The following is a 16,544-nucleotide window of genomic DNA, read 5'->3' on the forward strand; positions in this document are numbered from 1 at the left end:
AGAGAGTTCAGAGAAGAGCTACTAAACTAGTACATGGATTGCAGGAAAAAACTTACCAGGAAAGGTTAAAGGACCTTAACATGTATAGCTTGGAAGAAAGAAGAGACAGAGGGGATATGATAGAAACTTTTAAATACATAAAGGGAATCAACTTGGTAAAGGAGGAGAGCATATTTAAAAGAAGAAAAACTACCACAAGAGGACACAGTTTTGAAATTGGAGGGGCAAAGGTTTAAAAGTAATATGAGGAAGTATTACTTTACTGAGAGAGTAGTGGATGCATGGAATAACCTTCCTGCAGAAGTGGTAGCTGCAAATACAGTGAAGGAGTTTAAGCATGCATGGGATAGGCATAAGGCTATCCTTCATATAAGATAGGGCCAGGGACTATTCATAGGATTCAGATATATTGGGCAGACTAGAAGGGCCAAATGGTTCTCATCTGCCGACACATTCTATGTTTCTATGTTTCACACAGCCAAAAACTAAAATGTATACTATAGTGTGGCTGCATATGTAGTCTAGACCTGGTTATTTGTTTCCTGTATGCAGGTCTATGCTCAGCTTTGTAGCCCATCATTCATGTTTTCATGGATTTTTTTAAGCTCTTAAGCAATGCTCAACCGTTTCGATTTTGAAAGCCCAAAAATGAATTATCTGCTATGAAAGCTTAGCGTTAGTGTCTTTCAGAACTCACTCTTGCACTAGTGAGAGAGTTTACCACAAATGCTCCTGAAACATGGAGAAATGGCTTCCATCTTCACCAGGTTTTCTTTCCATGTTTGCGGGCTGTTTGAAAGGCCAGAGCCGAGATTACATCATTCCCGCACGTGTGCACATGAGCCCCGGCCGCGGAAGGGCATTCTGCATTCTAAGACATACTGTGTGCCCTGGAATTCAGAGCGTCTTTGGATATTGCCGATGTGAATATCATCTAAAAGGTGTACGTTTAAGAAATATTCATTGTAAGCTTACCTGTAGGTACAAGTAAAGAGAGTGCCTTTACTCCTTCAATACCTAATATTTATGCTTTTTGGATTTACGATTCAATACATTATTGTATATGGATTTTGTATTAACATATACAGGTCCCTCTCAAAAAATTAGCATATTGTGATAAAGTTCATTATTTTCTGTAATGTACTGATAAACATTAGACTTTCATATATTTTAGATTCATTACACACAACTGAAGTAGTGCAAGCCTTTTATTGTTTTAATATTAATGATTTTGGCATACAGCTCATGAAAACCCAAAATTCCGATCTCAAAAAATTAGCTATTTTTTTGAGAGGGACCTGTACTCCATTTCTTGTTGAGCGCACTAATTTTCTTTATACAAATACCTAATGTTACTCTTGGAAAAATAACTCAACTGCTAAAACTTAACCCTAATCTTAACTCTAGTCTTAACTATAAACCCTGGCCTTACTCTGACCTTAACACCTCAAAGTCTTCTCCAGTCAAAATTGCCTGGAATGGAGTCACACACAAACTTTCTGTTGTATGTCTAATGTGTTACAGAAGTAGTTTTTGTGATGTATGCGGAGACCCACCTAGTGACTACTAGTTAAAGAGCTGTAGGAGTCCTGTCTGAGTTTTGAGTATTTTACGTCCCTTTCCTCCTGTCCTACCCACCCACCGCGTTTGAATAAAGCATTGAACATTACACAAGATAGGTGTATTGGGGTGGCTGGGCAGAGACGTATATGATCCTCAGATCTGTATGGTGATCCTTTGTCTGCTATTTAGAGCAAGAAAATTGATAGTGCAGAAATGGATCGCCACGGCTTCCCCAACCCACTCTCTATTGGTAACACAGTAAATTAAGTTTTACAAAGAGAATATATGGTTTATCAGCATAGGGGGTTTCCAAATAAGTTTACAAAACTGTGGTGCACCTGGCTGGACATACCAGTATTAACTCCGGTACAATTATTTAGGAACATACAGGTTGCTAAGGCGGAGCACAAGGGAGTATTTTTTTTTTTTTATTGTGGTAGATAGTATTGTGGGTAGTAAACTAGTAGTTGTGGTATTAAAGATAGTGGGCATTGACACAGATATAAATAGGGGTTAAAGGATATGTTGCACTTGGAAAGTTGATTAATTCATTAGCTGAATAATCCACAAATGAAATGTTGGGAAAAATGTGGAGAATCTCTCAGCCATTTGGAGAGTCTTAAATAAATGGCGTATTTGACTAATGGGAGAAACACTTAAAGCGGAGTTCCACCCTGGTTATACTTTTTTTAATAAAAATACCCCCGGGACAGTCAGGGCTAGTACATTCCACAATGGCTAGCCTCTGATCTGTCCCGGGTTGCACTTACCTTTTAGGAGAAATACTTACCTTGAAAAAGTATTGTCCAGCGCTGCCATCTCAGGTGTGGGCAGCTTGAAGCCAGCGCGATCCTCTTCTGCGTCCTCTTCCTTCTTCTTCGGTCCCACGATGCACTGCACCGGCCCTGCCGTCACTTCCGGTGCGCGCGCGTCATCCCTCCACAGCTTCTGGGCATGCCCAGAAGCTGTTTAGAAGGGAATGACGTGCGCACCGGAACTGACGTCGGGGCCGGTGCAGGCGCATTGATTCCTGGGAGCAATGACGTTCAGCTCCCAGGAATCATTGCAAAAGCCAGGAAGTGACGAATTGCCCGGAGCGAGAAGATGGAGGTAAGTATAAATTTAGGGTGGAACTCCACTTTACAATTAATTGTTGTACTGTATATAATATAATTTAAGATGTTTAAAAGGGACTGTGTCTCAAGAGGGCAAGTGGAGTCGATACCTGTTGATAAAGATATATGTATAGATTATAGGTTATGAAATATTTTAAAACTATGAAAACTGGAGTCAAAAGTTTGGTGAATGTGAATTGTGTGTTTTGTGAGAATGGAAATGAAAAGGTTTAATAAATATGATCTGATGGAAAAAAAAAAAAATGCATTGAAAACTAGCTTTAATTGTTTAATTCTGGGAACTAAAGAGTGAATTATTCACAAGACCCCTTTGGGTGGAGGCTCAAGAGAATGAAGAACCGAAGGACTGTTGCTGTTAAACGTCAATCTAACTGAAGATCCTCCATTACCGAAGGTGATGTTGCAGCATGGAAATGTGATATGTGCAAGGTAGGGGGTCATCTAATGCGATTCCCGAAACCCAGTTACACATGAATATAGTAGGATTACACAAGCAAAAGGGTCCTGCATTGACTACAGCCCTCCTACTTTCGGTTTTTAAAACTCTACCCAACTCGTCCCAGTTTGCCACCATGCTTGTGAATGTTGCTCTGTTCTTCACAATAAAATACAAAGATAACCTGCAATATGAAACCCTAACATGTACTATACTTTGGTAATAAGGAAGCTTGGTATAAACTTGATGTTTTGTCAGATTTAAAATGACATATGCATTCCTATAGAATAAAAGGAGTAAAGAATACTAGAACTATACACAACTGTGGAATGGTCTTGTAATCTGACTTATGTTTTAATAGCCACCTGAAAACCCTAATAAAATTATATTAAATACATATTTTGATTTATATTTCCGCAGCACGTAAACTGAAGAAGTTGGGTAATCTGAAGGCTCAGGAAGAGTTGGAAGGCTCTCCAGGACAAAATGAAGGAAGAGAGATGACACCAAATATGTCCATTCCACAGCTTGAGGGCTATAGCTGCCAACCAATTTTCCTTAATGTGCTAGAGGCCATAGAGCCTGTTGTGGTATGCTCTGGACATGATAACAACCAGCCTGACAGTTTTGCATTGCTGTTGAGCAGCCTCAATGAGCTGGGAGAGAGGCAGCTAGTGCATGTGGTGAAGTGGGCAAAGGCATTACCAGGTATGGAATCCTTTTTGGAACATAATATTATGTAAAAAGTGACATGTAATACCTGTTTTCGATTATTGCAGTTTAACAAGTTATGGCATTGATTATTGATGTATTTGTTTGCAACAAACTTAAAATATATGATGGATTGGATAGGTTGTACTATTCCCACCTTATGGCAACCGTTTAGGAAAAACTTTTAAAGATATGGTTTGACCAGTTTATGCAGGCCAGTCAAGTTCCTGTACAACCATTACCGAGGAACTCTAGTCCTGACCTCCACTCTACCGAACTCGCTTGGGGTGATTTGTAAAGTCAATTGTGAGCCAGGTCTTCTTCTGTTTAGGAAGATCTTTTTCTGTTTCAGAATGACTTTACCCAGTGCACAACATGGTTTGACCAGTTTGGTGCTAAGGTACTCAAGTGGTCTGCCACTAAAGTTCCTCTACAACCAGTCCTAGGGATCTCTAGTCCTGGTCTACATTCTACTGAAAACCCTTTGGGTAAATTATAATGCCAATTGTGAGCCAGGACTTCTTCAGTTTGGGAAAACCCTTTTTCTGTTCCAGCATGACTGTTCCAAGTGCACAAAGCCAGTTCCATAAAGACATGGTTCGAGAGACCTGCAAAAAGGCTTGGCCTCAAACCTACTGAACACCTTTTTAATGAGCTGAAGTGCTAGTTGTGAACCCAGTTTTCTCATCCAACATCAATACCTGAACTCACAAATGTTCTTTTGGCTGAATGGGGCAAATTCCAGACGATCATCCCAGAAGAGTGGAGGTTGTTACAGCTGCAAAGAGGGACACTTCTATATGAATGGCCATGGTTTTAGAATAGGATGTCCAACAGGCTCATATTTGGTGTGATGGTCAGGTGTCTACAAACTTTTAGCTATGCTATTCCCTTCGTTGCCTAGAGTTAATATTTTAACCAATTTTGTCTCCACTCCACAATATAGATTTGTTCTGTAGCCACCAGTTTTAAGAAAAGCAGACTCCATCTCACATCATTTATTGTCCATCAGGTTGAGTTTCTCTTTCACAAAATTTACATCTAAGAAGGAAGGTACTGTTTCAAAAAGCCAGACTGAAGAGTGAGAAATGATGTGATAAACCTCAGTCTCACATAATTTCTGCTACATCAGGTCAAATTTCGCAATGAGATAACTAGAACATCCAATAGAGGGCAATGTACTGCTCAAAGAAGATGTCAAACTGAAATAGTGAGACAAGCTTTTGCTTATCTAAAGTCTTTTATATCAGAATGAGCTTCTCAATTAAGCTGAACTCCAGGCAGATATACAACACACACACACAATATGACATGCTTTCTCTGGGCGACAGAGGGTGCAGACTGGCATGACCACCTAAGGATTCACTCTTCTATACACGCTGGATGTGCTTCCTATAGATCTAAAGTTTCCTCGACCTATTGTATTCAAATTAGGATTGTAATACGTACCTGTTGACTTTGGTTTGCTTTTTTATCAACCCTCTGTTATACATTATAGTGCTATCATAGAGTTGTGTTACTTTGTTTAGGCCCACTCAAACAGGTATGGAATTGGCAAGCCAGTTCTTGCCAACCAGTTTTCATCTTCTTTCTCCTGTGTGAGAGTTTATATATGTATATGTATGGATGTAGGACTGCATGCACCCTCTCTCTTTTGCCATCTGGCTGGCTTTAGGTTAATGACTTATAGGTATTTCCCAGCCTTCAATTGTGCATTTGCTAACCCCCTACATGTCTAGATGCACTGTTATGTCGTGGAATCGTCTTAAATAGGGTGCATATGTTTAGGTATCTAATGGCACTTTTCCACTGCAAGTACCGGCTCGGCTCTATTCGGCCCTGGTTGGCCCGGTTTGCTTTTCCACTGCTGGTACCGCATGGTACGGTGTTGGAACGGTTCGGGAAGGCATGGTTTTCTTTTCCACTAAAGTAGTACTAAGGTTAAGTGGGTGGGATAACAACAGGGTGGGTGGGATTCTCTGACCAATCAGTGGCTAGTAGTGACTGCATGCAAAGAATTGTGGGATATGGTACCGGGTATGGTACCTCTTGGAACCACAATCGAGGTGGTACTGTTTTTGAGAGCCGTACCGTTCGGTTCCATGCAGTGGAAAAGCGTTGCCCTACCGTACCGAACAGTTCCTAAACTATACCATGCGGTACCAGCAGTGGAAAAGCACAAAAGCAAGCCGAACCGTTCGGTTCCATGCAGTGGAATAGCGCCATAAGAGCTCATAGTCCTCATATGCTTTGTCTCCAGGGGATATACCTCATGAGAACCAAGATGAGGTCTCTGCACCAATTCTGGGTAGTAGAGGGCTTCCACTCAATACCTAGTCAAACTATGCGAGAGGGGTCTCTAATTTTAATCACCTAACACCTTCCCTTTGAATGTTTACATTAATTCCAGATTACTGGAGAGGATATATTGTTCTCCGCTACCACTGGCATGGGACCCCAAATCCTTTTTGTCACAGTATAAAACCCCCACCCCAGCCAAAGCTGAAATTCTTTTGGAAATAAGCAATCCAATCCTACAGTTTATGTCCTACCCTGTTCTTGTTACGAGAGACTTCAGCTTCCTGCTCTATCCCTCCCTAGATAGATTCCACTCGGAGGATTCACAGACTGCTTTTGTCTTATCGTAGTGTAAAACATATACATTTACCGTGAGATGTGGAACAGGAGACCGCCAGAATCTAGGAACATTTCCGGTCAACCCAGTACCTTTAGAATTGATTTAGTATTGGCCTCTATGGAAATTCTACCATGGGTACTAGAAGATACATATGCTGCACAAACCATTTCAGGTTTTGGTTATGGAGGGAAAAATTAGGCGACCATTATGTTTTCCCTTCCGATAATCCTGTACATCCTAGAACACAAGTTGAGGATGCCAAGAAAGTGCTGGTGTCTCACCCAGTATTGATCAATGAGGCCTTTGCACAATCATGTCCAACGATATCGCAAAGTGGACCCAAAATCCCAGAAGTTGGCCCGCCAGGTTTACTAGAGATTTATGAATCTTCTAAGGCAGGGTTTGTCAACCAGGGTCCTGCAGGGGATCCTTGAGCAATTTCTGCCTCTCAGATAAGTTCCCACTGACACCTTTGGGCTTTTTAGCTATCTGTAGGGGGTTTGTAGGTATAGTCATTTTGAGCAGGGATTTCCTAAGACTGAAAAGTTAATTTAAGGGTTCCTCTGTGTTGAAAAGATTAAGAAAGGCTGTTCTAAAAGGTTTTTAAAACCATATTCTGCTTAATACTGATTCATGCAAGGAAAACCTAAAGTTCAAAATATTCTAAAATAGCAAAGAATGCCACCAAAAATGTTATACGATTTTGCAATCTTGGATTGCTAGGCAAATCGAAGGTGGGACTAGTTCCCCTTCTTAAACCATAGTCTACTTATATTTCAACGGATTCCTTTTCCACTAGACATAATGACCTTTACACCCTAGCATTGAAGGGGTGGGGGGGGGGGTCACTGCAAGGCTGACTTCTGACTTTCCCAGAGTTGGGCTTTAAAGCTTTTAAAAACCTTGACATCCTGTCCAATTCCGACCTTTCTATGTACAGAAAGGTTTTTCTAGTTCTTTACAGCCAAGCTAATTATGGATCAGCCAGGAGAATTATTCTTTGTATTTAGAGGAGCTAGTAATAGTTTCACTGTAGCTTCATAACCACAGACAATATGGGTAGAATTATTTTATATCCTGTATCTGTTGCACTTATAATTTTGAGAAATTAGAAAGGAAACAGAAGAAATTCAAAGAGAGGTGTGCTATGGGGGGGGGGGGGTAAATGCATTTTGGAAGCAAAATTGCCAGGAATGCTGTCCTTCTGTAACAAATATACAGAGTGTATAGAAAAGAATCCCCCCCCCCCTCTTTAAAATAATCACAGTTGCTTTGCAGTCTGAATTGAAGACAGACACAATTTTTGTTTTAACCATCTTAATTTGCAACTTATAACATCCAAGTGAAAGATATAACACTAACAGGTCAGAAAAAAAAAAAAAAACACAGAATCACGGAGTTGGAAAAAGGATCACCCCCCCCTTATGTCAATATTTTGTTGATACACCTTTTGCTTTAATTCCAGCCTTTAGTCTGTTCGGATATATCTCTACTAACTTTGCACATCTAGACTTTGCAATATTTGCCCACTCTTCTTTGCAGAAGTGCTCACATTCAGTTAAATTTGATGGTGATCATTTGTAGACTGCAGTCTTCAAGTTATTCCACAGGTTTTCAATGGGGTTCAAGTCTGGGCTCTGACTAGGCCATGCAAGGACATTCACCTTTTTCTCCTTCAACCATTGTTGTCATTTTTGCTGTGTGCTTTGGGTCATTGTCAGGATCATTTTACCGAATGGGCATGCTGGGCAATTGCCCAGGGGGCCCACCTGCCCATCGACCCAGCCAAGCATTAGTCCCGATTACCGGGTGCATCCCGTCGCCGAACTTAGCAGGTGACAAGTGCCTGTCGGCCCTGCGCTGCTGTCAAGCCACTTGGGCCGTAGAGGGGGAGCCCACAACTGCAGGAATGCCTGTCTGCCTCCACGGGAACAGGCACACACAGGACAGTCGGGTCTGACTCCTGTCCGTGTGTGTGTTCACCGGACCCAGCCGCCCAACTTGGAAGCTGTCATTAGCCTGGCACTGCTGTACTAATAAATATCGCCTGATGGATAATTAGCATTTTTATTCTCGTGGGTGATTGTGTAGGCAGGGCTCCAGTGCACTGCATTGCCCGGGGCCCTTTAATGCTCTTAAGATGGCTCTGGTCATTGTGATATTTGAAGTTAAACCTTCTTCCCATTGACAACTTTATGGCAGAGGGCAACGGATTTTGAAAAATGTGATGGTATTTTGCCCCATCTATTATTCTTCTATCCTGACAAGTGGGAAGAAGGTTTACCTTCCAACATGACAATGACCCAAAGCAAACAGCAAAAATGACCACACAGTGGTTGAAGGAGAAAAAGGTAAATGTCCTTGCATGGCCTTGTCAGAGCCCAGAATTAAACTCCATTGAAATTCTGTGGAATGACTTGAAGACTTCAGTCCACAAACAGTCACCATCAAATTGAACTGAGCTTCAACAGTTCTGTAAAGAAGAGTGGGCAAATATTGCAAAATCTAGATGTGTAAAGTTAGTAGAGACATATCCCAACAGACTAAAGGCTGGAATTAAAGCAAAAGGCGGTCCAACAAAATACTGACATAAGGAGGGTAATCCTTTTTCCAACTCAGTGATCCTGTTTTTGATTTTCTTTTCTCCTGACATGTTGGTGTTCTATCTTTGGATGTTATAAGTTGCACTGATTAAATACAGCTGGATAAAGCAAAAACTGTGGGTCTTAATTTCAGGCTGCAAAGCAAAAAAATGTGATTATTTTTAAAAGGAGCGATTATTTTCTATACCCAATGTATCGGGTTTTTTCTGCTCTAATTGTGGATGATTTATTTAAAGCTGAACTCCAGCCAAAAGACAATTATTAGTGCAGGCTTGTATTAATAAATCATTGAATGTATTTTTATTACAACTTGTTTAAGCATCTGAATTTGGCTCAGTATCATCCTTTTGAAACCCCCCCCAACCCCAATAGCAGAGCTCAGACTAGGAGAGGGAGGGGGTCACCAAGCTTCTGCTGGTTTTTACTGTTTCAGTCACCAAGCCGGGGGATAAGGGACACCTGGTTGCAAACCTTTACATATACCAACTGATCTAGCCTCCGGTGACGCAGAGGTGTCAGCCCTTGTCCCCGCCCTCAAACCACCTCCGAGCACCATCCATTGGTTCCACCCCCATACCCACCTGCCAGTACCGCTCCCGTTTTAGAGAATCTAGTACTATTCACTTTGTAGTAATCTGTATGGAACTTAATGATCACAAGAACAACAGTGAAATGGATCCCCTTCAGCCAACAACAATAGATCCACCCCAGCAACAATAATAGATACACCACAGCAACAATAGACTCCCCCTCCCTAAAAACAATAGTTCTCCCAGCAGCCAGCATCCATAAGCTCTCCAGCAGCCAATAACAATAGACCCCTTCCCTCAACAGGAGATCCCTCCCAGCAACAATGCCCCCCCCCCCCCAGCATCTACATAGTTTGTACCTGTTTATCTGCAGCCTTCTCTTCTCTACATCCATTAGAGCCCAGAATTTACACAACATTTCTGAGCTCCAGGCAGGGGGAGGGGATCTGATGTCACACATTGCGTAGCATAGAGAAGGATGCTGATTGTAATCTGTGACCTGAGTGGAGGGAATGGGCGGTCTCATAAAGAAGCATGCACAGCTGAGGCTGTCAATCACTAGGCTGGAGGGAGGGGGATGTCCTCTCCTGGGATCTTCTGATGTTGTATAGAACGTCAGAAGTGACTCATGCAGATAGGAGGAAGGGGAGAGGGGAGACAGAAATCACACTAGGTATGTTGGATCAAGGCAAGGCACACTATAGAAGGACATGCTTTGTTTATTTCACATTTCAGAGGTTTACAACCACTTTAACTGCGAGTGACATTATCCTCCAGACTACACTACTAAAAGTATTGGGACGCCTGCCTTTACACACACATGAACTTTAATGGAGTCTTAGTCTGTGGGGTTCAATATTGACTTGGCCCACCCTTTGCAGCTATAACAGCTTCAACTCTTCTGGGAAGGCTGTCCACAAGGTTTAGGAGTGCGTCTATGGGAATGTTTGACCATTCTTCCAGAAGCACATTTGTGAGGTCAGGCACTGATGTTGGACGAGAAGGCCTGGCTCCCAGTCTCCACTCTAATTAATCCCAAATGGGTTCCATTGGGTTGAGGTCAGGGCTCTGTGCAGGCCAGTCAAGTTCCTCCACCCCAAACGCACTCATCCATGTCTTTATGGACCTTGCTTCGTGCACTGGTGTGCAGCCAAACTGTTCCCACAAAGTTAATAGCATGAAATTGTCCAAAATGTCTTGGTATGCTGACGCCTTAAGAGTTCCCTTCACTGGAAATAAGGGGCCAAGCTCAACCTCTGAAAAACAACCCCACACCATAATCACCTCCGCCCCCAAATTAATTGGACCAGTGCACAAAGCAAGGTCCATAAAGACATGGACGAGCGAGTTTTGGGGTGGAGGAACTTGACTACCCTGCACAGAGTCCTGACCTCAACCCGACAGAACACCTTTGAACGCACATGACTTTAAAGGCATCCCAGTCTTAGTCTGTAGGGTTCAATATTGAGTTGGCCCACCCTTTGCAGCTAAATTAGCTTCAACTCTTCTGGGAAGGCTGTCCACAAGGTTCAGAATAGCTCCCAACTGTCACTGATTTCGAGGGACTGTCGCTGATTTGGACACTTTTGGGATGAATTAGAGCAGAGACTGTGAGCTAGGCCTTCTCGTCAGTGCTTGACCTCACAAATGTGCTTCTGGAAGAATAGTCAAACATTCCCATAGACACACTCCTAAACCTTGTGGGCAGCCATCCCAGAAGAGTTGAAGCTGTTATAGCTGCACAGGGTGGGCCAACTCAATATTGAAGAATACGGACTTAACCTGGCATGTAGTTCATGGGCCTGCCTGACTGCATAGAAATGGAAAGGGTTTAGATTTGACCTTTTATTATATGGTTTTAGTAAATCTAAAAAAGGAAAATTGTATAATTTATGGCCAACGTAAGACTGGGAGGTAAGCGTCCCAATACTTTTAGTAATATAGTGTATGTGCCGGGGGTGTCTTTTCACCCAGTTAGTTAGACAATTTTAGAAATTGAAAAATAGGGTTCCACAAGGTAGAATCTTCTACAGAATTCATTTTGTGAAATGTTAAAACTGATAAAATCAGAATGCCGACTTTGAGTCATAGGGAGATTGATGTATTACAGAAAACAGTTCAGAACTCGTATTCTTCAGCCAAGACTCGCTACGGCAAAAATTCAGACACGGTAGCTGGTCAGCACATTTTTCGGTTCAATTGTACAATCAGCACAGTTATAAAAATCTAAATTCATTACTTCAAGATGGGAGCTGAAAAGTGCATAGAGGTCTTCGAGAAAGCTCATTAGCACGTTTTTACATTTACAAGTAAAAAGGTTTTTACCAAATTCTTGTGTGTACGGAACCTTAGAAGAACAGCTGTTTTCTGCTGCTGAGCATTAACAATGTAATTGTCATGTTTGACAACTTTACAACCGCTTGCCGTCCGTCCCATAGCAGTTTTACTGTTACAGGGCGGCAGCCGCGTGCCGGATTATGTATATTTATGCGATTCTGGACTCTAGGCTGCAGGGGGTGCACACACGCATTCACAGCAGAAGATGATCTGCGGGTGCCGGGCACTCGATGTCCCCTGGCACCCACAGATCTTCGGCAATACACAGAGAAACGACATATGCCTATGTAAACAAGGCATATCTCAGTTCTGAATCTCAGTTCTGACGGGGATTCTGTGTTCCTGCATAAAATCTATTTCTTCCCCTAGTGAAAGCAGCACACAGGTACAGTGTTTGTTACCCCAACACTTCATATTCCTGATATGTGCCTGCTGTACCATGTACTTGTATGGGAAAGTATCCTGTTCTCTTTGTATTGCTTCCTTTCTGTGAAATCCCTGGTGTTCCTGCCAGTCCCTCTGCTTTCCTAATAAAGACTGACCACACTAGGCAGGAGAGCACAGTGTGGTCAGTTCTCTAGCTATGATGGGAACTCAACGTACTCTCCTCCAATGATCAGGCTTGTCCTGACACACACACCCTGCACAGCCATTCACTGGGAAACTCAGATGCAGCAGAGAACAGAGGGAATGTGATCACTTATAAAAAAATAAAAAAAAGGGGGAAAAGGGACTTGACAAACACAGCTCCTGATTTACTGAGTAGTACACTAGGCAGAAAAAGAATTTAACTATGCCTATGGGCAGTCCCAGGAGGTATACTCCCTTCTCTGCTATAGGTACACAGTTTTTTTCTACCTAGTCAGTAGAAGGGACCTAGTTCCTTGCTGGGATCTCTGGTCCTGGCTATTTTTTTCTTTTTAGATAAGACTTTTTCTCCTGTTTTTTTCCTGTGAGATCTACAAATCAACTGCCAGACTGGGCGACGGGCTTGATAATATAGATCCAGTGGTCACCCCAGTTCGGCCAGCGAGTGCACGCATACCTCAGCTCTGCACTAGACCAGCTGCGACATAGCCCCACTGGACGAGGGCTGGCCTGTGAGTTAAACGCCTTGCGAGGTTGCATAAGAACAGGTCTGGGGCTCCTGGTCTCCTGGCCGACAGCCCCCCATTTAGATGGCGAGGAGGTTCCGTCTGGAGGGGTGCCTGCCTGATTCCGGGTATGGTGAGTAGTTGTCCCCCCGCTCCCCTGGTAGTGTTTTAGGGTGGGCGCGGGCCCCTCCCCGAGTCTGAGGGTCCTGTTGGTCATCTGTACTCCCCCCCCCCCCCATCTGTCCCCTTTTTCCATGCTGGGGTTGTATGGTGGTCTGGCTACCTCCTGGGACTGGGACAGGGTGTGCTGTCGGTGACTGGCCTGTGGGGGGGGGGGGCTGTACCTGGTAGCGGCTCCTGTCATGGCCCCCCTTCCTGATCTGTGTCTCTCCTGGGTCCAAGGGAGCCTTGTGGTGCCACGCTGGGCTGCCATTTTGTTGTAGCCCATTTGCTGTTTAGGCTGGCGGCCATGTTTGTGTAGCCGCGGTGGCCATTTTTCATTGGTCATGCATTAAAATCAATAGCGGCCATTACTAAGGGGCCTTCTGGGCAGCGTTTTTAGCTGTGGGAGCCCCTCCTTATCCCCTGGTGCTGAACCCTGGGCCTCTATCCTTCCTGGATGCTGAAGGTGGAGTGCTTTGATCCAGGTGCTGCCGGTGACTGCCTGGTGGGGTGGTGACTCTGGTGGGGTCCTCTCAGCGAGGGATCGCAGTGCTGGGCTACCTTGACAACCTTCTCTTGTGAGCAGTCTCCTACTGCTCTGATGGACAATGTGCACATCACTATACGGACTCTGAGGGAGTTTGACGGGCTTCTGAATTATCAGAAGTCTGCTCTGGTTCCTTCCACAAAACTGGACTATCTGGGTTTGACTCTGGACTCAGTTCTAGCCACAGTATTTCTTCCTATGGACAAGCTTCAGAAGTTGCATGCTGCAATTCATCTCTTGCTGTCCAGCAGGTGGTCGTCCCTCCGGACTTGCATGAGGGTGCTGGGCCTGATGGTTTCTACCTTCGAGGCAGGCCCGTTTGCACAGTTCCATACGAGGTCACTGCAAAGGGAGATCTTGGCCAAATAGGACAAGTTTCTGAAGTCTCTGGACAATGAAATCCAGCTGAGCCAAAAAACAAAAGGGTCTCTGATCTTGTGGCTTTGCTCTCCAGGTCTTCGCCAGGGCAAATCTCCCCCCCCCCCCCCCGTATTGGACAGTGGTTACCACGGATGCCAGTCTGTCCGGGTGGAAAGTTGTCCTGGGTCAGAACGCCGCTCAGGGAGTTTGGACACTGGAAGAGTCCAGACTCCCGATTAAATGTCCTGGAACCCTGAGCAATCAGGTTGTGCCTGCATCACTGGACAAATCGCCTTCAGGGTTGTCCGGTGCAAATCCAAATCGGACAATGCCACGAGAGGCGTTTCCTCAGCTGTGTTTCTGTTGGGGCACCCCCGAGGTGGATCTGTTGGTGTCCGGACTCAAAAGAAGGTGCAAAGGTTTGTGACATAGTCACTAGTGGATGACACAGACACGCTGGTGGCCCCCTGGGGCCAGTATCGTCTGATTTATGCCTTCCCTCTCAAGCTTCTGCCGAGACTCTTGCGCAGGATCGAGGCAGAAGGAATTTCCGGTCATTCTAGTGGCCCCGGACTAGCCTCACCAGTCCCAGTACACCAACCTGGTGCCGCTGGTCCTTGACACCCTTTGGAGACTACCTCTCAGGGAGGATCTGCTGTCCCAAGGGCCAATCTTTCATCTGGCTTTACATTCGCTGGCTTTGACGGCTTGTCTGTTGAAAGCCAGGTGCTGAAGGATACTATACTACTGAAAGCTAGGAAGATCTACCATCATACGTAGAAAGCATACATTTCATGGTGTGAGTCGCTTGGTGTTCACCCTCGCTCTTTTCGGTGGCTCGGGTCTTGACCTTCCTTCAACAGGACGTTGAGCAGAAGTTGGCCTTGAGTACTATTCGAGCCAGGTGTTGGCCTTGGCGGTCTTCTTTTAACAACCCTGGCCACGCACTCTCTGGTGCTTACTTTTCTTCAGGGGGCTTGAAATTTGAATCCACCAGTGCGGTCCCCACTACCGCCTTGGGATCTCAACTTGGTGCTTTCAGCTCCACAGAAGCCTCCCTTTGAAAATATATGGGAGATACCCCTGCTTACGCTATCCCAGAAGGTGGCCTTCATGGTGGCTATCACCTCTGCGCGCAGGGTGTCGGAATTGGCGGCGATGTCTTGTGGTTCCTCTTGTTTGGTGGTCCACAAAGAGGTGGTTCTTCGCCTCTGTCCATCGTTCCTTCCAAAGGTTGTCTCTGATTTCAATCTAAATGAGGACATTGTGTTGCCTTCCCCGTGTCCCAGGCCAAAACATTGTAAGGAAATTGCATTTCCTGGATGTGGTTCGGGCTATTTGGGTGTACCTGGCAGCTATGGAGTCTTTTAGGAAGTCAGACTCACTATTTGTACTTACGGATAGGGCTCGAAAAGAACTATCTGATTCATCATTTCTAGATGGATCAGACAGAGGGTGACTCCGGCCTATTCGATTAGGGGCCAGGTTCCTCCTATCCCTGTGAAGGTACACTTTACGCAGATGCTTAGTGCTTCTTGGGCCTTCCGTCATCAGGCGTCAGTGACGCAGGTTTGCAAGGCAGCTACTTGGTCGTCGGTGCACACTTTCACAAAATTTTATAAATTGGATGTGTTGGCATCTGTGGATGTTTCTTTTGGCTGCAAGGTTTTGCACACTGCTGTTTAGGGGGTTTGTTCCCTCTTTGGGGTGTACTATTTTTCTGGTGGGCTCCAGCTGTTTTTGTTGAGCTCCTGTTATCTGGTTGGCTACGATTTAGCCTTGGGTATTTTTTCTTGCTGTTCCCACCCCTCATGTTTGACACGGCTTTGGGATGTCCTAATGGTCAAGAAGATCAGGAGCTATATCCGTCAATGAACGAAAGAGAAAAAAATTGGATTTTTGACTTACCGTAAAATCCATTTCTCTGATGTTCATCGACGGACACAGCACCCATCCCTCTATGGAATTGTAATTCTTCTGACACTGCTTGTAACAAAAGTGAGTACCTATAGTAGAGGAGGGGGGGGGGTTTCGGAGTATACCTCCTGGGACTGCCCATAGGCGTAGTCATGTTCTTTTTCTGCCTAGTGTCCTACTCCTGTAGGGGGCAGTATAACCTAATGACCAAGAAGGTCAGGAGCTGTGTCTGTCAGTGAACATCAGAGAAATTGATTTTATGGTGTCAAAAATCCCATCTTATAATTTATTTTTATATCTATATAAAAATGTTTTACCTTTCATTTATATTTTAAACTGAATGGGTTGTTTTAAGTTGGATACACATTATACAACTTATGTTGTTCAAATTCCTTTAGCTTTATCTTTAAAACTATGTAGTGCAAGAGCCTGCCTGATTGCATACAATTGCAAAGTGTGTGTAGGTCTGGTCTATTATATGGTTTTGGTAAATCTAAAAAAGGAAATTGT

At 44.1% G+C, this 16,544-nt stretch overlaps 1 protein-coding gene across 1 annotated transcript in view; it reads left to right on the top strand.

The window, feature by feature from the left end:
- Positions 1-16,544, top strand: part of AR (androgen receptor) — a 350,307-nt gene that overhangs the window by 311,859 nt on the left and 21,904 nt on the right. The window contains exon 4 of the mRNA XM_082264516.1: positions 3,556-3,843. Coding sequence (XP_082120642.1) covers positions 3,556-3,843 — 288 coding nt within the window. The remainder of the gene's footprint in view (positions 1-3,555; positions 3,844-16,544) is intronic.

This window comes from Pelophylax lessonae (genome assembly GCF_965119305.1).
Source record: "Pelophylax lessonae genome assembly, chromosome: 7".
Lineage (NCBI taxonomy): Eukaryota > Metazoa > Chordata > Amphibia > Anura > Ranidae > Pelophylax > Pelophylax lessonae.